General features: G+C 42.6%; 1 protein-coding gene across 1 annotated transcript in view; it reads left to right on the top strand.

Annotated features, from left to right (window-relative positions):
- LOC132888473 (protein NLRC5-like) overlaps positions 1–27,456 on the top strand; it is a 374,479-nt gene that overhangs the window by 119,240 nt on the left and 227,783 nt on the right. The window contains 6 exon segments of the mRNA XM_060924519.1: positions 18,933–19,080; positions 20,917–21,090; positions 21,234–21,407; positions 21,734–21,845; positions 21,848–21,927; positions 22,752–22,925. Coding sequence (XP_060780502.1) covers positions 18,933–19,080; positions 20,917–21,090; positions 21,234–21,407; positions 21,734–21,845; positions 21,848–21,927; positions 22,752–22,925 — 862 coding nt within the window.

The raw sequence follows: 27,456 nt of genomic DNA, 5'->3' as shown, positions 1-27,456 counted from the left end.
AAGGATTTATTCTTAATATTGTTAAGGATTATATTTTACTATTTCAGCTAGAAGGACATATTGCTCGAGACATAATATTGATATCTTTATCAGAACATCTTGCCCTTTGCTATCTCTGACCTAAGGTTGTGTGTAAGAAATGGCCTTTGATATCTGTATATCATATCATATCATATCATAAGAACATCTTATTATTGTACCATCGCCAAGGTTTCACTCACACACACATACATCTGAAAGAACAGTGATGTAATTAAGATGTGACCTGCTCAGACCAAGGTTTAAGCATGCAATGATGTCATATACACACACACACATACACATAGATACAGATATCAAAATGATGTCACTCACTCACCCCCCCCCCCCCCCCCCACACACACACAGCTTCAGTGATGTCATTTCATCCACACAGATAACACATGCATATAAAATCCCCTGTATTCTCTTGTCTCATTGGGGATTTGTGAATAAAGATTGTGAACTATTTTGTGGGGTTCCTGTCTTTTTTTCACAACTTGCCCCCAGAGCTCTGGGTGACACGAGGGGACTGATCTCGAGATGGGGTAATCGCTCTCTGGAGGCTGAGGGCAAGAGGTGAAGAAACCTTTCAAAAATTATTACGAAAATACTTAAATTACACTGTAATTACACTTAGCATCAAACTGCTAACACAGCGACAGTGGAAATGACACAGAATCATCCAGAACATCAACTTTTACCTCAGATATGTTGAAAAATTAATAGGAAAATATTTAAATTACCCTGTAATAACATTTAGCATCAAACTGCTAACACAGTGAGCATGGAAATGCCACAGAATTACCTACAATGTTAACATTTACCTCAGATATGTTGAAAAATTAATAAGAAAATACCTAAATTACACTGTAATAACATTTAGCATCAAACTGCTAACACAGTGACAGTGGAAATGACATAGAGTCATCCAGAACGTCAACATTTACCTTAAATATGTTGAAAAATTAATAAGAAAATACCTAAATTACACTGTAATAACATTTAGCATCAAACTGCTAACACAGTGACAGTGGAAATGACATAGAGTCATCCAGAACATCAACATTTACCTCAAATATGTTGAAAAATTAATAAGAAAATACCTAAATTACACTGTAATAACATTTAGCATCAAACTGCTAACACAGTGACAGTGGAAATGACATAGAGGCATCCAGAACGTCAACTTTTACCTCAGATGTGTTGAAATATTAACAGAAAAATATTTAAATTACACTGTAATGACATTTAGCATCAAACTGCTAACACAGCGAGCATGGAAATGCCACAGAATTACCTACAATGTTAACGTTTACCTCAGATATGTTGAAAAATTAATAAGAAAATACCTGAATTACACTGTAATTACACTTAGCATCAAACTGCTAACACAGTCACTACGTTTATATGCACATAGAGAGAATCGAATTTCTGCCATTGCTCAACTGAAATCGAAGTTCAAAATGCCATGTATACACCTTAATTCGGCTGAAATTGAACCGAACTTGATTTCTCGGAATCGAGCTACACGACCTAGTTTATGCGATTTCTGCCGAGCTACTTTGTGCATGTATACCCTATCGAGCTCGTTGTCGAGCTCCTTCCGGAAGTGACGAGTGACGAGACCACAAGCGGGAAACACAACAGCCTCGGTCGGCATGACAACAGTAGTAGCGAGCAGCAGAAGAGGTCAGGAGGAACAAACGAAGAAGAGAAAATGGCGATGTAGAGCTCTCTGAAGTGTGGGTGGAGCACAGAGGACGGCAGGACAAAGCTTCTGGTACTAATAGGCTTTTTATTGTCAGACTTTTCAGTTTAACAGCCTACTTTTATTCTTGAGAGAAAAACACACACACACGCACGAGCGCGTGCTGTGTTCTAGTCCCGGGATGAGCTGTCCCCTCTGCTCTCCCTCTGCCACCTTAAATAGGGCGCGGTTACTGGGAAGACACACAAACACAGGTTAATTACCGTCAGGTGAAGTGATTCTGCCACTCACCTTCCCTGGCTCTGCCCTCCTGTCACAGACCGGCACTTGACCACGCCCCTACTGCCACAGGCGAGCAGAAACGTGCACTTCTGGAGCAATGAGGAGACAGAGTTCATGCTCATTCAGCTTAAGGAGTTGAATATATTAAAATTCATGGACGGGAGAAAAACGCGCAATGGAGAACACGGAACTGATAACTTTGTTTACACTCTTGAATAGCTCTTCTTCATGACGACAACCGGAAGTGTACCAACACAATGGGGCGTGTTGTGCCACCTGTGGCTCGGGTGCACAATGCACCTCACACAATAGTCCGATTTCATTGTGTGCATGTAGGATTGGATTTCTCTGGCACCCTGCTGGGACCTTCAGCTCGATTACCGACAGCAGCTCGATTTGGATGTGCATGTAAACGTAGTCAGTGACCCACCACATGATCCATTATTTAAACTGCACACACATTGCGTGTAGGCAGCAGTGTGTGTATGTTGTTCCCTACATGTTCCCTGAGAATTCTGCGCTCTCAATAAAGTCTCCTTTAGCGATTCCCACCTGCATGTCTTCATCTGTAACACACAAAGTTACACACTGTTATACACCATGTGTGTGTAGGTGCATATTGGGGACAAATCTCAGACTACACCAGCCGACTGGGGATTTCTTGGCAAATGAGGACCAACTCTTAGATTTCCAATTGTTTTAGCGCTCTAATACTATCCAGGAGGGTAAAAATGTATGCTAGTAGGAAAATCTCCAAAGTCCACAAATTTCATTTCATGAACAAATGTGTGCAGAAAGTATGTGCCCCCTACAAAGTGTGTGTGAGCACAGTGCCCGAGGAAGTGAATCACACACTGGCATCAGATGATGCAAATTGGCGTGAATTGTTGTAAAGCCTGAGAGAAGAGGTCAGGTGATTCAAACTGACCAATCAGAGTCTACTTAGCCAGACTATGCTTTCAAAACAGGAAGTGTAAATTCCATCTATTTACTTTGTGCATGTCAGTCCTGGGGTCGAGATGCTGACCTCTTCTGCTCCTCGGGCCTGCCTGATCCATCCTGGTGCCCTGTGTCTGGTTGGAGTCTCATCGCATCACTCCTGTGGAGGACAGCCCCATGAGGACAGTTGAAAGTCACACTTGGAGGACGCTCTGGACTCTTACAGTAATGCTTTTATGGCTGAGGACTACAGTACAGTTGACTTGCTAACTTTAGGACTGCAGTTGTCATGAACAGTTCTGCACTCAAATTTCCATCAATGAAGAGTTTATAACATCAGTGAAACTGACTTCTGACTCCTGACTGATGTCAAGACTCTCGTCTCTGCGAGCCTACCACACAGATTTAATACTTGTCATTTTTAGGGCATACCTAACAACCTGTGTTTTCTCCCCCCCCCCCCCCCCCCCCATCTGTCCCTCTGAGTTACATGTTGGTCCTGGGATTGAGATGCTGGCCTCTTCTGCCCCTCGGACCTACTTGATCCATCCTGGTGCCCTGTGTCTGGTCGGAGTTTTATCGCATCGCTCCTGTGAAGGACGGTCCCATGAGGACAGTTGAGGGCTATACCTGGAGGATGCTCTGGACTCTTACAGTAATGCTTTTATGGCTGAGGACTACAGTTGACTTGCTAACTTTAGGACTGCAGTTGTCATGAACAGTTTTGCACTCAAGTTTCCATCAATGAAGAGTTATAACATCAACGAAACTGTCTTCATGTTAAAACTGTTAATGTTATAGTCATGCTGTCTGTTGTTGCCCAAATGAGGATGGGTTCCCTTTTGAGTCTGGTTCCTCTCGAGGTTTCTTCCTCATGTCGTCTGAGGGAGTTTTTCCTTGCCACCGTCGCCACAGGCTTGCTCATTGGGGATAGATTAGGGACATAATTAGCTCATGTTTTAAGTCGTTCAAATTGTGTAAAGCTGCTTTGCAACAATGTTTATTGTTAAAAGCGCTATACAAATAAACTTGACTTGACTTTTGTTATCTCGTCTTGTCTTCATCCGCTTATCCGGGGCCGGGTCGCAGAGGCAGCAGTCTGAGCATGGATGCCCAAACTTCCCTTTCCCCAGACACCTCGGCCAGCTCCTCGGGAAGGACACCGAGGCATTCCCAGGCCAGCCGAGAGACATAGTCCCTCCAGCATGTCCTGGGTCATCCCTGGGGTCTCCTCCCGGGGGGACATGCCTGGAACACCTCCCCAGGGAGGCGTCCAGGAAGCATCCAAAAGAGATGCCCGAGCCACCTCAGCTGATTCCTCTCGATGTGGAGGAGCAGCGGCTCTACTCCGAGCTCCTCCCGAGTGACTGTGCTTCTCACCCTATCTCTAAGGGAGCGCCCAGCCACCCTGCGAAAGAAACTCATTTCAGCCGCTTGTCTCCGCGATCTTGTTCTTTCAGTCATTACCCAAAGCTCATGACCATAGGTGAGAGTCGGAACGTAGATCGACCGGTAAATTGAGAGCTTCACGTTTTGGCTCAGCTCCTTCTTCACCACAACGGACCAGTAAAGCGACCGCATCACTGCGGAGGCTGCACCGATCCGCCTGTCGACCTCACGCTCTATCCTTCCCTCACTCGTGAACAAGGTCCCGAGATACTTAAACTCCTCCACTTGAGGCAGGACTTCTCCACCAACCTGGAGAGGGCAAGCCACCCTTTTCCGGTTGAGAACCGTGGCCTCAGACTTGGAGGTGCTGATTCTCATCCCAGCTGCTTCACACTCGGCTGCAAACCACCCCAGTGCATGCTGAAGGTCCTGGTTTGAAGAAGCCAACAGGACAGCATCATCTGCAAAAAGCAGAGATGAAATCCTGTGGTTCCCAAACAGGATTCCTTCCGGCCCCTGGCTGCGCCTAGAAATTCTGTCCATAAAAATTATGAACAGAACCGGTGACAAAGGGCAGCCCTGCCGGAGTCCAACATGCACTGGGAACAGGTCTGACTTACTGCCGGCAATGCGAACCAGACTCCTGCTCCGTTCGTACAGGGACTGGACAGCCCTTAGCAAAGAGCCCCGAGCCCCATACTCCTGAAGCACCCCCCACAGAATACCACGAGGGACACAGTCGAATGCCTTCTCCAGATCCACAAAGCACATGTGGACTGGTTGGGCAAACTCCCATGAACCCTCGAGTACCCTGTGAAGGGTATAGAGCTGGTCCAGTGTTCCGCGACCAGGACGAAAACTGCATTGTTCCTCCTGGATCCGAGGTTCGACTAACTTTTTTTTTTTGATTGAATTCGTCTTTATATATATATATATATATATATGACTTTTGTTATATAAAGACGAAGTCAATCAAAAAAAAGTCTTGATAATTTTTGTATGTCTATTGAAACTATCAAATTGTTGATTAATTATTGTGATTCGATATCGATCCACAATAAAAGTTTCCTTTAAACATAGCATGGCTTCCGCTTCATTCACCAGGCAGATGCTATACTGGCAAACTGATTCTGTTTTAAACGTAATGTCTAATTATTTTATTGAACATCATAATTAAACAAACATGGGAAACACCACTCTGTGTGATGTGGCTTGCAGGACTATTGCACGACTTCAGGAACCTTTCTCCGGGGAGAAGATTCTAGGGAACCGGGGGCATCATATCATGAGCAGCTAGCGAGCCACAGGTGTACACTACAACAACAGGAAAATGCAGTAGAATTATCTTATTACTTTAGGACTAAAATCATATCATCTAAACTACTCAATAACTAGAAGTATATCATGTCAAATTTAAAGCCGAGTCGATACACCTACATGGTGATGTGCGTTTAAACAGGGGAACACCATGTGTAGCTGGTTAACGTGTGTTAAGGTAATGATTTGTTTTGCAAGTTTTGAAAAGTGTGTGAAATGTTTACATTAGCTCATTAAAAACAAATTGGACTTATATTTTAGTTGGCAAAATTTATCCCATGTGTGTTTGTGTTTCAACAAAAATGACTTGCACTGGAGGAAAACAGTACGGTGATTATAATAATGAGTGTTATGCTAATGATAAACGTCGAATTGAACAGAGAAAACATGTGGGCCATTTAAATATTAAGACACCAGGTTTACATGCTAATCTAATGCTAGGGTTTTAAAAATAAAACAGACTGTATTCAGGAAGATTCATTTTGCTCCTTTAGTTCAGCTCCTTCCAAATCCTTTAGTTTGCCAACTAAAATATAAGTCCAATTTGTTTTTAATGAGCTAATGTAAACATTTGACAGACTTTTCAAAACTTGCAAAATACCAAGAAATTAAGGAAAATGAAGTAATTTTCTTGAAATGTTTTCCGTGAACAATTAATATGTAGTGATTTACCATAATGTGGGACACCTATTAATATTTAGTCTATCCATATTCACTGGATATGAGCAATCACGCGATCCGATTGGCTACACTACTACACAGCAAATTCCCCAGTGTTGAATTAACACTTTCAGAGTTTATTTGTGTCCAATTGGACATAATAAACACAGTAGGGTGTTAAATCGATACCCTGGGTGTTAATTCAACACTGGGGATTTTACTGTGTACTAGGGTATCAGCTCATACACCATGAGTAGAGAAAAACAAAATGGCAGAGCGTGAACCAACCAAGGATGAAATAAAAACTCTACTCAAAACAAAACCCCCCAAAATACAAAAAAATCCCCAAAACAAATATGGAATAAAAGTTTTTGACGGTAAGAACTTTTTTTTTCAAGAATTAGTATTGTAACATTTTTTACAAATTGTTCCTGTCATTTCACCGGTTTGTTTACATTCTTCATCTTTGAGCATTAAAATTTGTTGAATTTGTTTAGACTGGTTCAAAAGCTCAAAGAAGTTTGAAAATTACAGAACTGAAATGTCCAAGGAAAAATTTAATAAATGTTTAAAGTTATTCTATACCTCGGCACGACAGCGAGACAGCACTTTCTACAAAAAAAAACAACAACACTAAAGTCAATTCATGCCGCCATCGATAGGATTTTAAGAAGTCTGCCTAAGCAGAAATGATTTTGTCTGATGTTTTATATAAAGTTTTATTTATCGAATTTGCAAAAAAAACTGCTTTGTTTCTCAAAACCCAGTGAATGTGGATAGAATAAAACACTTATTCAACTCAGTCTCGTCGTACATGGGTTATACATGTAAATGGCTCGGTGCTGCACGCCTCATCAGCTAGAGGCTCATGTATGACTTGATTTCAGGGAATAATTGTTATATTTCTTTAGACTCAATTGGCCTAAAATGTCCCACATTAGGTTAATTTCACCCTACTTTATCATAATATGCATTTCTGCAATTACATGTAAATGTACATGAATATACCACAGTTAAGCAATAATAATAATAATAATAATAATAATAATAATAATAATAAAACCATGAAATTAACAATATGACTATACCAAGAAGTTCAGAAGCTGGAATATGACACTAACACATTATATATGATTATAAGAATCCAAATATTTATCATTGCTTTCAAAGTTTTCACAGTTTATGAAACAAAATTTGGGAATAATAAACCGGAAACCACAAAACTTTTCAAACGACTTAGATCAGAGGAATCAATGAACACTTTTAGAAATGACTTGCTGGCACAAAACTGGGATGAAATATACCAACTCAAAGACATAAATAAAGCATATGAGGAATTCTTGAGGATATTTACATCATTGCAACAGTGATCATCGCCCATGATGTTTGGGATGGAGCCTGTGTGTGCACACGTCTTACAGGAGACACTGAAGCCAAAGACACCGTCGAACTCTTTGAGCAGTGTTTTGAGTAATGTGCTTTTCCCAGCACCCGAGGGACCGCTGAAAACCACTGGCCTCAGTCCTGCCATCACTACACACACACACACACACACACACAGGGTTCCGTAAAAATGCAAATATAACAAAGCTGATGTTCTTGTTGAGTGTTTTTTGGAATTAATAATAACAAAACAACTGTGTGTTCCAGCATCTTCAGTGGATTGTGTCCCAGTCCACACTAAACCCCACAAGCCATAGCAACTGATCACAGGGCACTTCACACAGCACAGTGGTACATTCCACTGTTTGGGAGCAGCAGCACAACAGCCACTCTCCCTAACTGAAGTCTCCTGATTAGGATGTGATTAATAAGGACAAATCAACACACTCAAACACACTTCACCTCCAACATCACACCGAACACAAGGTCCTTCAGCATCAACAAGGAACAAGAAAGATCTAAAGTCTGGGGTAATCTATAAATATAAATGGGGGGGGGGGATCATCAATATCATATCAGGTCAAAAGTTTGTGCCCACTTTTCTGAATCTGATAGGAATATTCTATAATAACCTGCATGTATGCTGTTTTTCTTTCAGTGTTCTTCCTGGATCTTGGGTTTGTTTTTTCTTCTCCTGTTGAGTTTTTCGAGAGTTCTCGTGTTGTAGAATTCAAGATCCCCCCCAATCCAGACATTATTTTTAATCAGGGCTCGACATTAAGCACTGCCTGATTGCCCGGGGCAAGTGAAACATGCATTTGGGCAAGTGAGGTATGTCCCTGACATGCCCGACCGGGCAAATTGGAATGAGTATATATTACGAACTAGCACCACAAAATTAGACTTTTTGATCTTTTATTTCAGTTCCTAAAAGCGTCCCTCACTACGTATCCGCCATTATGTCTTGGCTGTTTTCGTAGTCTCAGTTTAATTAACTGCTTTGCATGTTATTTTATTTACCCCCGTTGTTGTACTGTGGTACTGTACATGTACTGTTTGTAGACCCTCTTGTGTATGACGTCACGCATCACGTGATAATTACAGCTGGGGCTTAATCTGTCTTCAGTCTGGTTAATTTTTTGTGCTGTTTTTGCTTGCTCAAACAGAGAAATGGATAAAAGGCATTACCATCTCCCTGCTATCAAGAAAAATGTTAACAAATAGAAGCAAATGCTTCAAGAACAACGAGGAAATGAGCAGTTAAAGAATACGAGGAGAGGAGCTCAGCATGAAAATGGAGAAATTCACGATTTTATTTAAAATGTATTTTACAAAAACAAAGTCGGAAGTGAGGATGGAAGAGTTTGATGAAGAATCTTTTTTGTTCTTGCTCGCATTCGAGTTTAGCCTAGTAAACTAGACCCACCCGCCTAGCAGACAAAAATATTTTTGCCTACGAGTGGGTCTAGCCTCGGACCATATCAACAACACACCCCGGGCATCAAATCGTGCCCGCCAATCACAACACAAGGTTTTTGTTTGGATTCTTTGGGCGGGCTTTTGCAGGAGTGACGACAAGGCTGTGCGACGCTGGAGAAAGCACAACAGGAAAGATGGCTACGGCTATTGAACAGCGCTCATTTGACTCCGCTTTGGAATCAGTTTTAGAAGAATTAGACTTGGAGTTTTCGTTGAAACATGAGCAGGAAGAGGCTCTCTGCTCATTCCTTTTCAAGAAGGACGTTTCGCTGTCACATTTAGTCTGGCTTGCCAGGCTACTCCCCCACTGCTTCTGTCACTCTGACTACGTCACAGTCACTGTTGAGCTGATTGGTCAGACCGTTGGTCAGGGTTTTTTTTGTTATATCATCAACCTCTAGGTTTAAAAAAACAAACAAAAAAAAAGCAGTGCTGCGTTATGACAGACTGGTTGTACTTGATTCAGTTACAGGTTGCCAGGTCAGTATAAAACACCCACAACCTACACACTAAGGTGGTGTTTACATTAGACCATATCCGTATCGTTTTCATCGCGGATGCACTGTCCGTGCACATTAAAACGCCGGGAAACGACTCCACAGGCGGAACAGTTTGAATCCGCCAGGGCCCACGTATTCAACCCAGTACGTATCTGATCCGGTGCTGTGTAAACATTGAGGAATGAGGATACGCAGTGCTGAGCTCTAGCTGACGTCGTCATTGGACAACGTCACTGTGACATCCACCTTCCTGATTCGCTGGCGTTGGTCATGCCACGTTGGTCATGTGACGGCTCAGTCCCGAATCACTGCTTGTGCGCTTCACTCGCGCGCTCTGTGAGTTGTGCAGGGCCGGAGTGCGCACCCTCCAGAGGGCACTCGCTGTTCAGGGCGGAGTGATTTGGAGCGCAGGATGCCTGAGTGCGGAGAAGGAAGCGCTGAGCCGCACTGAGGTTTATTTACACATTTCAACTTACGTGCCATCTAATTAGTCATGTGATTAGCGTATCCGTGTATTGGCGTTGCTGTGTGCACGCGAATCATGTATTGGCATTGCTGTGTGCACGCGAATCATTTTAAAAACATTAATCTGATGATCCGCTGATACGGTCTAATGTAAACACCACCTAAACAATTTTAAACTCAAACATTATCCTGTCTGTCATGATGCAGCACTTTTTTTTAAACCTAGAGGTAGATGATATCCCAAAGATATGTAAATATTCTCAAACACAGTACTGTTCAAAAATATTGGCACCCTAACCTTCATACAAACTTTGTTATAGATTTCTATTTTATGATTTCTACATTGTCGAGTAATTAACCTACAGTCTGAGAGACAAACACACTGAACTTTACAACAGCTGCATGCATGTGAAATGGAAATAAATCGACTAAGGCAGGAAAATCTATTTTGGATAAAATGTTTACTTTTACTTGTAATGGACAATAAAAAGTAACCAATAACCAAACTTAATAATAAACTTAGTCAATAACCAAACTTCAACTCAGTGTGTGTGATCTTAATTTTATGTTGCAATTCACAACCATCCTAGATTTCCTTAAAAAAAAGTACAACCCCGATTCCAAAAAAGTTGGGACAAAGTACAAATTGTAAATAAAAACAGAATGCAATGATGTGGAAGTTTCAAAATTCCATATTTTATTCAGAATAGAACATAGATGACATATCAAATGTTTAAACTGAGAAAATGTATCATTTAAAGAGAAAAATTAGGTGATTTTAAATTTCATGACAACACATCTCAAAAAAGTTGGGACAAGGCCATGTTTACCACTGTGAGACATCCCCTTTTCTCTTTACAACAGTCTGTAAATGTCTGGGGACTGAGGAGACAAGTTGCTTAAGTTTAGGGATAGGAATGTTAACCCATTCTTGTCTAATGTAGGATTCTAGTTGCTCAACTGTCTTCGGTCTTTTTTGTCATATCTTCCGTTTTATGATGCGGCAAATGTTTTCTATGGGTGAAAAATCTGGACTGCAGGCTGGCCAGTTCAGTACCTGGACCCTTCTTCTATGCAGCCATGATGCTGTAATTGATGCAGTATGTGGTTTGGCATTGTCATGTTGGAAAATGCAAGGTCTTCCCTGAAAGAGACGTCGTCTGGATGGGAGCATATGTTGCTCTAGAACCTGGATATACCTTTCAGCATTGATAGTGTCTTTCCAGATGTGTAAGCTGCCCATGCCACACGCACTAATGCAACCCCATACCATCAGAGATGCAGGCTTCTGAACTGAGCACTGATAACAACTTGGGTCATCCTTCTCCTCTTTAGTCCGAATGACACGGTGTCCCTGATTTCCATAAAGAACTTCAAATTTTGATTCGTCTGACCACAGAACAGTTTTCCACTTTCCCACAATCCATTTTAAATGAGCTTTGGCCCAGAGAAGACGTCTGCGCTTCTGGATCATGTTTAGATACGGCTTCTTCTTTGAACTATAGAGTTTTAGCTGGCAACGGCGGATGGCACAGTGAATTGTGTTCACAGATAATGTTCTCTGGAAATATTCCTGAGCCCATTTTGTGATTTTCAATACAGAAGCATGCCTGTATGTGATGCAGTGCCGTCTAAGGGCCCGAAGATCACGAGCACCCAGTATGGTTTTCCAGCCTTGACCCTTACGCACAGAGATTCTTCCAGATTCTCTGAATCTTTTGATGATATTATGCACTGTAGATGATGATATGTTCAAACTCTTTGCAATTTAACACTGTCGAACTCCTTTCTGATATTGCTCCACTATTTGTCAGTGCACAATTAGGGGGATTGGTGATCCTCTTCCTATCTTTACTTCTGAGAGCCGCTGCCACTCCAAGATGCTCTTTTTATAGCCAGTCATGTTAATGACCTATTGTCAATTGACCTAATGAGTTGCAATTTGGTCCTCCAGGCCTGTTCCTTTTTTGTACCTTTAACTTTTCCAGCCTCTTATTGCCCCTGTCCCAACTTTTTTGAGATGTATTGCTGTCATGAAATTTCAAATGAGCCAATATTTGGCATGAAATTTCAAAATGTCTCACTTTCGACATTTGATATGTTGTCTATGTTCTATTGTGAATACAATATCAGTTTTTGAGATTTGTAAATTATTGCATTCTGTTTTTATTTACAATTTGTACTTTGTCCCAACTTTTTTGGAATCGGGGTTGTAGTAGTCACAAAATAGGGGGAAAGTGATGATGGGGGGGGGGGGGGGGGGGCGGGGGCAAGTGGAAATTTAAAAAAAAAAGTGGAAATAATAAAGGATGCACAAGTGTTAGTAAACTAAAAGCAAATTAAACTAAACTTGTGAAACTTGATTAAAGAATAGGCACAACGCTGCCTGTAACACAGCGCCACCTGCTGTAATAGAAGATAAACACGTGTACATTAACAAAGTGAAAATAAACAGTCTCGCAGTGAATAAGGGAACAAAACTAGGGGACTTGTGTAAAGGCAAATAAAAAAAAAGCGAATGCATCTAGTGCCTAGTGTACAAGGCGACAAAAACTGGGTGAGTATTTTTAAAAAATGTCAAAGTGCAATAAGCTGATTTCCATAATGTTCCTAATTTTACACACACAATAGAAACAGAAGGATCAGACTCACCTAAGTGAGACATGGCCATGCGAGAGTGAAAACAGAAGCTACACTCTGTGTGTGTGTGTGTGTGTGTGTGTGTGTGTGTGTGTGTGAGAGAGAGAGATACCGTACATGTATGGGTGTGGCCAGCATTCAGCCAATCACCTGCTTCATAAATTGAGCATTCAAATCAGCCATTACATCAGACACTTCTATTATGGGTTTGTTTAAGGTGTGTGTGTGTGTGTGTGTGTGTGTGTGTGTGTGTGTGTTATTTGGAGAGCTCTAACTGATTCAGGAGGAAAAAATCATCATTAACTTTGAACCCACCATCACACAATGGCGATGAGACAATCTACAGGAGTGAGGTGAGCCGCTTGGCCATGTGGTGCAAGGACAACAATCTCCGTCTGAACGTGGAGAAGACAAAGGAGATTGTTGTGGACTTCAGGAGAGAGCACATCCAACATGCTCCACTATCTATCGACGGTGCTGCAGTGGAGAGAGTGAGCAGCACCAAGTTTCTGGGTGTGCACATCTCTGAAGACCTGTCCTGGAACAACAACACCGCATCACTGGCCAAAAAAGCCCAACAGCGTCTGTACTTCCTCCGCAAACTGAGGAGAGCAAGAGTCCCAGCCCCCATCATGCACACATTCTGCAGAGGCACCATCGAGAACATCCTGACCAGCTGCATCACCGTGTGGTACGGCACCTGCACCGTGTCCTGCTGCAAGACTCTGCAGTGCATCGTGAGAGCAGCTGAGAGGATCATTGGTGTCTCTCTCCCTTCTCTTATGGATATATATAACTCCCACCTCACCCGCAAAGCCATCAGGATTGCAGGTGACCCCACCCACCCATCTCACAGCCTCTTCAGCCTGCTGCCGTCGAGGAGGAGACTGCGAAGTCTCCGGGCCAAAACCAGCAGGCTCAAGAACAGTTTCTTTCACCAGGTCTGCCCCTCCTCCCCCCTCTGCCCCCTGCCACAGATTCTGCCCGCACAACCCCCTTCAGCATCTGACATGTCATCCTCACAGTTCCCCCCCCCCCCCCCAACACACACACACACATACATACATACATACATACATACATACATCTCATCGTTCATTAACACACTGAACTCAGGTACCGCACATCTTACTTTACCTCGCTCATTTGCACTATTCCACACTACCTCACCTTAACAGCTGCTAGTTTGTTTATTCTGCTTATTTCATGTTTCATGTTTACCTGCTATACCTCAAGTGCCCTTGACTGTTTGGTTATTTGAACCAATTTGTGTGTGTGTGTGTGTGTGTGTGTGTGTTTAGTCTAGTTCATATCTAGGGTGTTTATACCGTTTATATTGTCTGTTTGAGTGTTTAGTCTGTCTTGTTCTTACAGTATCTAGTGCAGGGGTGCCCAAATTGATCCATAAAGGGCCATGTGGCTGCAGGTTTTCATTCCAGCCATGCAGCAGCACACCTGATTTGGCTCATTCAATCAACTGAACTGTCTTCACACAGTCAAATACTTGCAGCCACACCCACCCTTGATTAAAGGGTGGGTGTGTCAGTTGATTGAATAAGCCAAATCAGGTGTGCTGCTGCATGGCTGGAATGAAAACCTGCAGCCACATGGCCCTTTATGGATCAATTTGGGCACCCCTGATCTAGTGTTTATACTGTTTATTTATAATGTTTATATTGTTTGTCTGAGTGTTTAGTCTATGTCTAGTTCCTATCTAGAGTGTTTATACTGTTTATATTGTTTGGTTTTTTCAATTATTCTATTTTTATTCTATTTTTATTTATTGCATTGCCAGTTTGCACCGTGGGTCAGAGGGGACTGATATTTCATCTGTGCTGTATGTCGAGCATGTATAGCATATTTGACAATAAAGTTGACTTGACTTGACACAGAGAAAGAGAAGAACACAAAAAAGAGAAAAAGAAGGAAAAGAGGAAATAATGCAAAAGAGAATGAAGAAGGTTAAATCCCCTTTAAAAACTAATGTTAATGGCGCTAAAACAGCCACTCTCAAATGGTGCGGTTGGAGTGTTGTTCGTGGACTCAACTCAGACTTGACTCTAAAATTTTTTTAATGACTTGGATTTGACTCGGCTTTGAACATTGGGGACTCGAGACTGGACTTGGACTCGAGGTTTAATGACTTGACTACAACACTGATCTTCATAAAGGTGACATGGGGGAACCCCACGGACTCTGGGGTTGGTGCACCTGTTGGAGTGATGAGGTGCAGGAGCGCCTGGCGGTCCTCTTGCTGGGCTTGCAGCAGGGCCTCGACACACCACTCCTGCTCAGTCCGCATTGTGACCAGCACCTGGTGCTGGTTTTGTTGGGCAGCGGCGAGAGCATGGACCAGCTCTTTAAACAGGGAGGATTCCATATAATAAAAAGAAAATTACACATTCGCTTGGATATGAAGTGATCATCTCATGTTGAAAAATATTTCCATCACTTGCAGATAAACTTCATATTATTGTGCCACCATGGAATATCAAATTATATATATATTTTTTTCATACACACAAGCATTAATAAAATCAATAATTTTGCAGATAAGTGTATATTCTAAAGAAAATAGTAATTGTGATGTTCTACTTTAACATACTGAGGTGAATTATTGAATCGTCCTGAGACATTTTTAAAAAAGGAAAATGAGCATTTCCACATTTTTCGTTGAAGGATTAAACCCCCCCCGAAAATAAACTCCTTTATAATGACAGACAATATCCATACAAGACATGTTTGAGTGTTCACTGTTCATATTTGTACCTGTATACTGTGCACAGATTTTATTTTAAAGGAAGAAGTGTCCTTGGGCACTGACATCTTACTCTCCGAGGTACAAATATCACGCTCTGAGTACAAATTACATGAGAGAATCCAAGATTGTGATGTCACTTACATGCTGCATGACTTACTGAGACTGAGATCTAGTGAATACATCACTTTTAAACTGTTATAAACAACCCTGAAGATGCCGAGTGTCAATTGTGTAAAAATCAGCCCACTCATGGATCACTGTATGTGACATGCATAGGCATAGAGTGTGGATACATAAAGAAACCCATTGAGTTTGTTTTCTGATGGTTTCGGTCCTGTACGTGCCTCCACCATGCCAGTGTTAAAGTAATGACCAGTCATACACACCGCCGAGTGGCCAGTGTTATAGTAATGACCAGTCATACACACCGCCTAGTGGCCAGTGTTATAGTAATGACCAGTCATACACACCGCCTAGTGGCCAATGTTATAGTAATGACCAGTCATACACACCGCCTAGTGGCCAGTGTTATAGTAATGACCAGTCATACACACCGCCGAGTGGCCAGTGTTATAGTAATGACCAGTCATACACACCGCCTAGTGGCCAGTGTTATAGTAATGACCAGTCATACACACCGCCTAGTGGCCAGTGTTATAGTAATGACCAGTCATACACACCGCCTAGTGGCCAGTGTTAGTAATTGCCAGTCATACACACCGCCTAGTGGGCAGTGTTCGTAATTACCAGTCATACACACCGCCTAGTGGCCAGTGTTAGTAATTACCAGTCACACACACTGCCTAGTGGCCAGTGTTAGTAAATAACTGTCGTACTCACCACCTAAGGCAGCACGGTGGTGTAGTGGTTAGCGCTGTCGCCTCACAGCAAGAAGGTCCGGGTTCGAGCCCTGTGGCCGGCGAGGGCCTTTCTCTGCGGAGTTTGCATGTTCTCCCTGTGTCCGCGTGGGTTTCCTCCGGGTGCTCCGGTTTCCCCCACAGTCCAAAGACATGCAGGTTAGGTTAACTGGTGACTAAATTGACCGTAGGTGTGAATGTGAGTGTGAATGGTTGTCTGTGTCTATGTGTCAGCCCTGTGATGAGCTGGCGACTTGTCCAGGGTGTACCCCGCCTTTCGCCCGTAGTCAGCTGGGATAGGCTCCAGCTTGCCTGCGACCCTGTAGAACAGGATAAAGCGGCTAGAGATAATGAGATGAGATGAGATGAGACACACCACCTAGTGGCCAGTGTTAGTAATTACCAGTCACACACACCGCCTAGTGGCCAGTGTTAGTAATTACCAGTCACACACACCGCCTAGTGGCCAGTGTTAGCCGGTAAAGAAATAAAACAAAAGAGGCTGGCTATGATATAAGAAAATTCTACAACCCAGAAACAGACGGGAGCTCCGCTTTTAGGCAGTGCCTAAATCTATATATTAATCACTGAACAAAGCGATTTTTTTAGATGGCAATAATTGTGTTGCAATGGCAACGGGATTGAGTCCTCATATCTGTGTCAGTACTGCATGTGCTTTATCTAGCCGAGTGAAATTTAAACTTCATCAAAGTGGAGTCTTTTGATTTAAGGATTTTATTGCCAGTAAAAATCACATGGTTCCATTGAATTTCTGAATAGATTTCTAGAATTAGAAGCCTTTATTTGTTACATATACATTACAGCACAGTGAAGTTCTTTCTCTGTACTTAACCCATCTGAAGCAGTGAAAACATACGCATGTGCGCGCGCACGCGCACACACACACACACAGAAGCACCCAGCGATTTTTCTTTTTGAGAATTAGAAGCCTTTATTTGATGGCTCTTTGTAATGAAGATTAACAGCATTCTCATGTGCCATGAATGTTATGACCAGATACCCAGTTCCAGTGCAAGTGATTGCATCCAGGTAAGCCTATTTTTAGCAATATCATCACTGTTAAAATTGATAAATTGTCTCATCTCATCTCATTATCTCTAGCCGCTTTATCCTTCTACAGGGTCGCAGGCAAGCTGGAGCCTATCCCAGCTGACTACGGGCGAAAGGCGGGATACACCCTGGACAAGTCGCCAGGTCATCACAGGGCTGACACATAGACACAGACAACCATTCACACTCACATTCACACCTACAGTCAATTTAGAGTCACCAGTTAACCTAACCTGCATGTCTTTGGACTGTGGGGGAAACCGGAGCACCCGGAGGAAACCCACGCGGACACGGGGAGAACATGCAAACTCCGCACAGAAAGGCCCTCGCCGGCCCCGGGGCTCGAACCCAGGACCTTCTTGCTGTGAGGCGACAGCGCTAACCACTACACCACCGTGCCGCCCATGATAAATTGTCTTTTATTTTTAATTTAAATGTGCAGAGGGCACATCAGGGCACTTGCCGTGATCAGGAAACAGTGTTTATTTTTGGGTTTTGTTTTAATTTAAGGAAAGAAGGGGAAGCCTGCAGCACAGCTCTGGGTGTGTGTGCTGACATGCCGAGATGGGTTAAATGCAGAGAAAGAATTTTACTGCTCGAACGTACATGTCACAAATAAAGGCTTAGCCCCCCCACCACACACACACAAACAGCATTCCAGGTGACTGCTTCATGAAGCTGGTTAAGATAATGCCAGTAGTGTACAAAGCATCATCAAGGCAAACACTGGCTCTTTGAAGAATCTAAAATATCAAACATTTTTGTTTTGTTTTTTTCTCCACACTTTTTTGTTTCCCACATTCCATATGTGTTCCAGATGTTATTTCACAGTTTGGTTGTCTTCAGTGTTGTTTTTAATATATTGTTAGAATTAGAAATGGCATGTTTCTCAGTGTGTCCAACAGCTTCTTAAATCTATATTGCTTCTTTTGATGTTCACCCTTTTTATTCTCTATCCTCTGTGACAATATTTTACAGACTTTCAGACTGCAGTATAACAGAGGAAGGATACACTGCTCTGGCTGAAGTTCTGAAATCATCCCACATGATATAGCTGGATCTCAGAGGGAACGACCCTGGAGCATCAGGAGTGAAGATGCTCACTGATTTACTCCAGGATCCAGACTGTAAGCTAACAACACTGAGGTGATTCTTCTATAAACTAACACAATTATATAAATATTAAACATAAAGTAATGCTGTACAAAGAACTTTCATAGGGTTTGTTTTTTTTAATGGATAAAGTTGATAATTGACTGTAATTTATGGTTTATTCAACTGGTCCTATTTTTTTCCAGTGTGTTACAGACATTGGGCACTATCATTTAAATTTAAAAAGAAGTCAGGAAATAAGCAAAAGCAGCCACACTGTTCTGGTTAATGTGGGTCTATTATTCTGGAAACACCAAGTACAAAAACATTTAATTTTTGCAGTTTGTTGAAACGCCCTGCTGCACAAGAGGCCTGTACTTGGCTAAATTCAGTTTTAGATGAAAACCCTTTACTCCTAAAAGAGCTGGATCTGAGCATGAAGGAACCAGGAGACTCAGGGGTGAAGAAGCTCTCAGCTCTACTGGAAGATTCTCACTGTAAACTTCAGACAATTCGGTAAGTATTTTTATTTATGCATCACTGTCAGCTGAGTTTTACTCACAGAATGTTTTCTAGTGGGACCTGCCATTAAAGGACCCATGGCATGGTGGTTTGTTGATGCTTTAAATGGGCTCATGGAGGCTTCCGGATGTTATATCCGCAGCTTTTCTCGAAATGAACCCTCGGCAGGTAGATATAGCCTCCTGGGAGAAAGCCCCATTTCAGCCCTTTTCCCAGTGTGTCGTTTTGCTAATGAGAAGCATGGAGGCGGGCCATGGGGGGAGGGGGCGGGGCTTGACCAAGCTGCGGGCATGCTACCTGGCTAACTGCAGGAAGCGGTTAGCTGCACAGCTAATGTAGCCATTGCTAGGCTAACGCACCGATTTTAAAACACGGCAAAACGACTTAACAGTTATACACTTACTTGTTCGGTGTTTGTGGCTGATGCGGCAGGGATGCAGCGCAATTTCCATGTTTCGCTCACATAGGTGGTGTAAAGTTATCCTACCTCTTCAATTTGTCCTACCAAGCCTACTACGCACGCGCGAAGCCTACGCGCGAAGCCTACTGCGCATGCACAGAACACATGACATCATTACAATTAGCAAGTTCTCATACAGACCGTTTTATTATACAAAACAAGTCATTACAAATTATTTGACTCGGCCAAAGACTCGACCAATATGCACAAAACATAAAAATCGGCACATGCGTGAAATACTCACCGATTTTCTATCAGCCCAGCTGATCGGTAGGACAAAACTACTGTTGAATTTTCCTACCCTCCTGCATTTCGCGCATGCGCAATAGGCTTGGTAGGACGGGCAATCCATACAGTGGGTGGGTATCCAGAGGGGGGGGCGTGGGGATCATCTCCCTTGCTGACGTAGTAAAGGGAAGAGCCTATCAACGCGCCATTTTGACGCGCCATTCTCAAATGTTGGGCATAGTTTGGTTTACACATTATGAAATTTCTAGCCACTGGGGTGACTTAAGAAGGTCAGAGGAACTCATTTTAACGTTAAAAAACCTCAGAAAGTGAAAATTTCATGCCATGGGACCTTTAAGGATGACCCAAGTATGCACAAATGTATTTTTAATTATAGATTTTTTTTGTTTTCTATAAGTGCCGACATAACATAACATATCCTGTGCTTCTCCAAAGAAACCTCATAGTCCTTCTAGAACACTTGGGTTCTGTTCCATCACTGGAAAGTGTTAAGCTCCTGAAACTAGAAAGGAACAGAAGAGTAGAAATGAAAGAAAGCACAACTTTATTCATCACACACTTGTGAAATTTCTTCTCTGCATTTAACCCATCTGAAGCAATGAGCACACACACATACCCAGCACCCAGTTGGGAGTTAGGTGCATCGCTCAAGGGCACCTCAGCCAAAGGCCGTCCCATATTAACCTAACCTGCATGTCTTTGGATTGTGGGGAAAACCAGAGTACCCGGAGGAAACCCACACAGACACGGGGAGAACATGCAAACCCCACACAGAAAGGCCCTTGCCGGCTGCTGGGTTCGAACCCAGAACCTTCTTGCTGTAAGGCGATAGTGCTAACCACTACACCATTGTGCCGCCCGGTGAAACGATCAACAAGTTTGACATTTTTCAATTAAATCACTTGATTTAACCATTGAGACATAACAGACAAGACAAATTAAAAGAGGAATAAATGAATAGAATGATGTTAAAAATAACATCTAATAACCCCTTATGACCCAGATGAACCCAGAATATGGACTTCAGTGCACATGAAAATAAAATGACTTGTGTTTTCCATAATATCTGCACAATGAAGTATTGAGTATAAAGCTCTTTCTACATCATATTTCATATCTAGGCTGAATAAAAGTAATCTGACTGTGGAGAGCTGTTCAGCTTTAGCCAGTGTTCTCAAATTAAAGTCCTGCAGTGTGAGAGCGCTGGACCTGAGCAACAACAGTCTGCAGGATCCAGGAGTCACTCAGCTTTCTGCTGGACTGAAACACAGTCACTGTAAACTGGAGATTCTGAGGTCAATTCATTTAGGTTATGAATATTTAGTCACGCCAGATTAAAAAAAATGTAAAATGTGGGTGAATTTTGGTATAAAACACGATTATTGTTCTGAATGCGTCAGTTTATTGTTGCTCTTCCTTCCTCTGGTTTCATCTTTAGGTTTAATGCATGTGTTATAACTGATGGAAGCGGTTCGGCTCTCGCTGAAGTTTTGAGCTCTGAATATTCCCAGCTGAGAGAGCTGGACCTGAGCAACAACAGTCTGCAGGATCCAGGAGTTACTCAGCTTTCTGCTGGACTGAAGAATCCACAGTCTCCACTCAGAACACTGAGGTGAAGGAACGTCTGAAATGATGTCTAATCCTTCAGTGAAGCATCAATTCAGTATTTTAATCTGAGTTTAAATGACTGCAGAATTGTGTGTCATTAAAAAAGTAGAACTAGAACACAATATAATAAACAGCTTGCTTTCATAAAAAATAGATTATTAGATTTACTATTTTAAACTAAAAAGTGTTTGTGTAAAAGTTCTATTCCAATGTAAACGTCTAATTGCTGTAATTCTAAGGTAACTGTTAAAGAAAAGAATGAAAATATTGCGTTCTTATTGAACAAATGAGATGCGATCTGTTCATTGTGCTCCTTCTTTCCTTCTGCAGACTGTGTAACTGCAGTGTAGCAGCTGAAGGCTGTGCTGCTTTGGCTGCAGCTCTGGAAGAAAATCCCTCACAGCTCAGAGAGCTGGATCTGAGCGGGAATAAAGCACGAGACTCAGGAATAAAGCACGAGACTCAGGAATAAAGCACATCTCGAACCTCCTACAGAATTCACACTGCCTCCTGGAAACACTCAAGTATGTCAATGTCATTTCTTAAAAACAAAGTGTCATGAAATGCTTTTATCCTTCAACACTATTTCTTTTACTTTTGAAGTCGTGCTCAGTCAAGCACTGAATTATTATAATATCAGTTTTTAATGACAACCCAGTAATCTGTACATGATCCATTCAGTGACCATCTAGAGTTAATAAATTAACAAGAAAAAAGATTAAATCCTCAATTTGTATACAATATCACATCTTCACTCATTTATTTTGTATATAAAATAAGACAGTTGTTTTCTCTTCCTTGTTGTCTCTCTGTATCCAGGGTAAATAAGAGCAGGGTGAGAAATGAAGGCTGTACTGCTCTGGCATCAGCTCTGTGTTTAAAGCCGTCACACCTGAAATAATAAGAAAAAGAATGAGTTATTATTATTAATAATCTCCTGCCAATAGCAGCTGGATTAAAGTTTATACTGAAACTATAATTATTACTAAAAGTAACAGAAAACTTTCTAGAAATGTTAAACACTGGTCACAAACCACCAGTTAATCTGCAGATAATAAAATCCTCCAGGTTGAAGAAGTTACAGTAACAGAGTAATGTACAGTACATACCTGTCAGATTATTTCATGACTACAGCGAGAACTGCACTTACCACCGTCAAGAATTCTTAAACACACAAGACACACAGTGAGAGATCGTCATACGATACCCAGACATGATCAGAGCAACAAGCAGAGACAGATCCAGAAGAGCAGAACAGGAGCCTGATAGGAAGCTTCACACTCTTTAAGTAAAGTCAGTTAAGATGAGGAAGGAAAAGCACAATGAAATTAATCTGCTCCCCCTGCAGGTTGTGTAAGTGCCGTCTCTCTGAGGAAGATTGTGGTGCTGTTGTATCGGCTCTGAGAACAAACCCCTCACACCTCAAGGAGCTGGACCTGAGTGAGAACACAATTGGAGACTCAGGAGTGAAGGAGCTCTCTGATCTACTGCACAACTCAAACTGCACTCTGGAGAAACTGAAGTAAATTATTTTTAGTCTGAGAAAAGTAAAAATGTTGAAAAAATGAATTAAAAAAATGAGAAAAATAACTGATAGATTTTGAATTTTGTTGACAAACTGATGAAGTGGCATCATTTTACTCTGTGAATAAGGAAAGAAATTAAGAGTTCATCAAACTCATTTAGTTATAAAAAGGGAACCCTTGTAGTATGTAGACTGAGTGGATCTCAGCGTGGACATGTCCCAAATCACACTGCGTAGTTCTCATTGGTCTGGGTCACTAGACAGGTTCTTCAGAGCAGTGGTTCTCAATCTTAGAGCCCTCCTCCCCCGTCCTGAATTTCTTCTATCTATCGTTGTTCCAAACACGCCTGAGTGTTAGTGTGATTAGCATGCTCTTGATTAGAATCAGGCATGTTCAGTTAAACAAAAGTGCTGAGGAGTTGAGTCAGGTAGGTGGAGCAGGAGAAGATGGAAAACATGCAGAGCAGCGGGGCTCAGGAGCAGGACCGAGAATCGGCGCTTTAGAACGAATGAGACAGACACGTCTGGGAGAGAACACACACAGAGTGGAAACGAGAAGTTACTGATTCAGTTTTTCCCACAGACAAAAGCGGCCGTATTTGGGCAGGTGTGTGTGTGTGTGGGTGAGAGAGAGAGAGACGACACAGAGGACGTCTGATTATAGCTTTATACAATTACACTGACAAATCTGCTATGCAAGGTTAAATATAATTAATGATTAGATTAATCAAACAGGACGATTAATTACAGGTCAGAACTTAACAATAACACATTTATCAGTGTGTGACATGGCGTGTGTGTGTAAATAAACATTCCTGACACCAAGCCATTCTGTAACTGCGGAATATTTCTCACTGTGCAATATACGACTCTCACTTCCTCTTTCTACAGCCACAAATCTGTGCCGCACTCATCAAGGGCCCTTATTACACAGGGCAATTAGTTAACACCAGCGAGTCATCGGTTCACACGGGAGGTAAGTCAAGTCAAGTCAAGTCAAGTTTATTTGTATAGCGCTTTTAACAATAAACATTGTCACAAAGCAGCTTTACAGAATTTGAACAACTTAAAACATGAGCTAATTTTATCCCTAATCTATCCCCAATGAGCAAGCCTGTGGTAGGGAGCTGGACACACACACACACACACTATATATGTCTCACCAGCCACTTTATTAGGTACACATGTTCAATTAACACAAATCTCAATCAGCCAAATCACACAGCAGCAACTCAATGCATTTAGGCGTCGACATGGTCAGGACAACCTGCTGAAGTTCATATCAAGCATCAGAATGAGGAAGAAGTGATTTAACTGAACGTACAACACATCGAACCTTGAAGCAGATGGACTACAGCAGCAGAAGACCACACCGGGTGCCAATCCTGTCAGCTCAGGACAGGAAACTGAGGATACAATTCGCATGGGCTCACCAAAATTGGACAACAGAACACTGGAAAAACATTGCCTGGTCTTGATCGATGAGTCTCGATTTCCGGTCAGAATTTGGCATAAACAACGTGAAAGCATGGATCCATTCTGCACTGTATCAATGGTTCAGGCTGCTGCTGGTGGTGTAACGGCGTGATACTTTCTTAGCACGCTTTGGGCCCCTTAGTACCAAATGAGCATCGTTTAAACACCACAGTGTACCTGAGCATTGTCACCAAACATGAGGGGACTTATAAAGGGAGACAGAGCCCATATAGCTACCTACTGGATATATAGTGCACTACAGAGGGTATAAAAACCAATACTTACTCCCTAGATAGGCAGCTGAATCCTAAGTGACTTTATAGTGCACTATATAGGGATTATTTCATCCCCTATACAGTGTGCCCTTCCAGAGAGATTGGGAATTCCAAATTGCTCCCTCCTTTCATTTAGTGCAGAAGTCATGAAAAGCCTATTTAGTGCACTTGTATAAACGAAACAGACTCCGAGATGCTTGCCCAGTGGAAACATAGTGCACTATATAGGGTTTAACACCCAAGTAGTGCACATAGAAAGGGAGTTGAATAGTGTAGTGGAAGAACCCTTTATTTCATTCCCTATGTACAGTAGTGCACATACACAGGGACCAGTCATGGACTTTGAGATAAATCTTTAATATGACAATGACACTGTTTTAAAAAAAAAAAAACATGTCCACTTTCCCTCATTACACAGAAGTGTGCACTCCTGAAGTCCACTCTAATGCCGACTCGTCCCCTCATCTGATGATCTAGAGCACTTCACTGGAGCTGAAGAAGCAGCATAAAGATAACAGACTGCTTTCCAAACAAAGTGTGTTACAAAAAGAAATCAGAACGGAGTCACTGCGTCCTGGTTGATGGAGGTGAGAACAAAGACACTTCTGCACTCGTTTTCCCTTTTAGATCTCGCAAACATCTTGCACAAGGTGACAAAACAGAAATAAACTTCAGACCTGAGAAGCGCCAGCACACACCGATTGGAAGTGTTAAGGCACGAATGTCATTCTGAACATCATACCAGGATTATATGTTGACGCATAAATGTCATTGTTGTCACTCTAATGAAGCAAACGTTAGGAGACATCTCTGAAGATTCTCAGTCATCCAGGTCATAGTAAACTGTGGGTGGTAAAAGAGAGCAACTGGACTTGCTTGAAGATTCTTGAAGACGTTTCACCTCTCATCCGAAAGGCTTCTTCAGTTTTGTCTGACTGGTAGGGAGTATCAGGTATTTATGAAAACATCCATGAGAGGATAAATACCTGATACTCCCTACCAGGCAGACAGAACTGAAGAAGCCTTTCGGATGAGAGGCGAAACGTCTTCAAGAATCTTCAAGCAAGTCCAGTTGCTCTCTTTTACCACCCACAGTCAGGAGACATCATTCTGAACCACTAATCATCATTATACTGACCATAACAGGTGACACACAGGTGTCGCTCTCTCTCAACACACAGACTAGCTGGATGTCATTCTGAACACTACACTATCACACTCTGAAGACATGACAGGTCTTTATAAAAAAAAAAGTCATTGCGGACACCGAAACGTCACGGCATACTGAACATATGAGGCTCTCATTGTGGATACTGTGTCAAAGATCATCCTGAACACTAACACATGTTCTGCACATGCATGACGTCATTATAACTGGCATCACTCTGCACACCCAAATGTCATGCTGACATGGAGATAAATACACAGTTATCTCTGATTGCATAATCTAGCCAGTTCTCATTCTGACTCTTCACTAAACCGTCAGTCAGTACATGACATGGCACGACTTTAGAAAGACACCCAGGCTTCACGGTGAACACACACACACACCCCTTCCGGAACATGGAGGAAAAGCGAGCTGGATGTCATTCCGAACGCCGCTCGCGCTCGCTTGAGTTGCACCAAATGTCATTCTGTACGCAGTGACGTCATACCGCGCGCCCAACGCCCCGCTGAACACAGAGGAGGGTTTCTCACTGCAGAGATCATTATGAGCGCGCGCGCACCTGATCTGCTGGCGGTGTCACACTGATCCTACAATAGCTAGCGAACCTGCTAGTCACGCCAGCGCTCCTAACTAGCTTAGCATGCAGAGCAGAGTGATGTGTTAGCATGAGCGCTACTGTACAGCCCCGCAGGTTCACCTACCGTGAACGGGACATCATTCACACTCCCCACCGAATAGCAGCAGTCTCCCAGGTTCACGGCTCCCGTCAGCACCTGGTGGAGATGCATCGCTGCTCCTCCGCGGCTGTCTGTCTGCGAGGGTTGACGATTATTTTAATAATTCACAGCGATGAAAACAACACCGAGCCGCCGCTTCACTGTCTCCATCTATTAACTAACCGGGAATCCCATCCGCCTCCCTCTCTCTCTCTCTCTCTCTCTCTCTCTCTCGGGTGCGCGCTTGGCCTCTTTCTGTGGGGAGGAAAAATAAAACTCTCAATATCCTCTCCGACACCAAACATGGACCCAACCTGGTTTCCTCCCGATATTGTTGTTGTTGTTTTAATAATTAAACCGCCACTACTGTGTTTTTTTCCGCGTCGTTATCATTTAGCTAAGAAGCTAACTCCAGCTTCACACCGCCGCACTGACAACCTCCGCAGCTGCCGCGCGCTCACACACAGCACTGCGAGCGCGACAACCGCGCATGCGCAGAGATCCTGAACTGACCATAAATAAATCAAACAAACAAAAACCCGGCGTTTATGAATCCTTTTTTTTTGTCACGCGATACTATTCCAAGAACAAACTCGATAATAACACGCATTTATTCAGTTTAACATCTTGATGCTTCGAATGCGATAAATAATTTTGTTCTTTAAAAACAAACAAACAAACAAACAAACAAACAGCCATAGGGAAGGCGGGGCGATGGAATCCGTGCCGCTGTGACGTCAGCAGGCTCGGGCGCAGTGGGAAAGGTCTCTGTGAGGTAGGGGGTGTCGTAGCTCAGATGGCTAAGGCACCAGACCATAAATCCGGGGACCCGGGTTCGATTCCGGCCCGAGGTCATGTCCCAATCCCTCCCCGTCTCTCTCGCTCATTTCCTG

This window comes from Neoarius graeffei, chromosome 6 (genome assembly GCF_027579695.1).
Source record: "Neoarius graeffei isolate fNeoGra1 chromosome 6, fNeoGra1.pri, whole genome shotgun sequence".
NCBI lineage: Eukaryota > Metazoa > Chordata > Actinopteri > Siluriformes > Ariidae > Neoarius > Neoarius graeffei.
The sequence above is the reverse complement of the archived record's forward strand: the minus strand, read 5'-3'. Positions and strand labels throughout refer to the sequence as shown.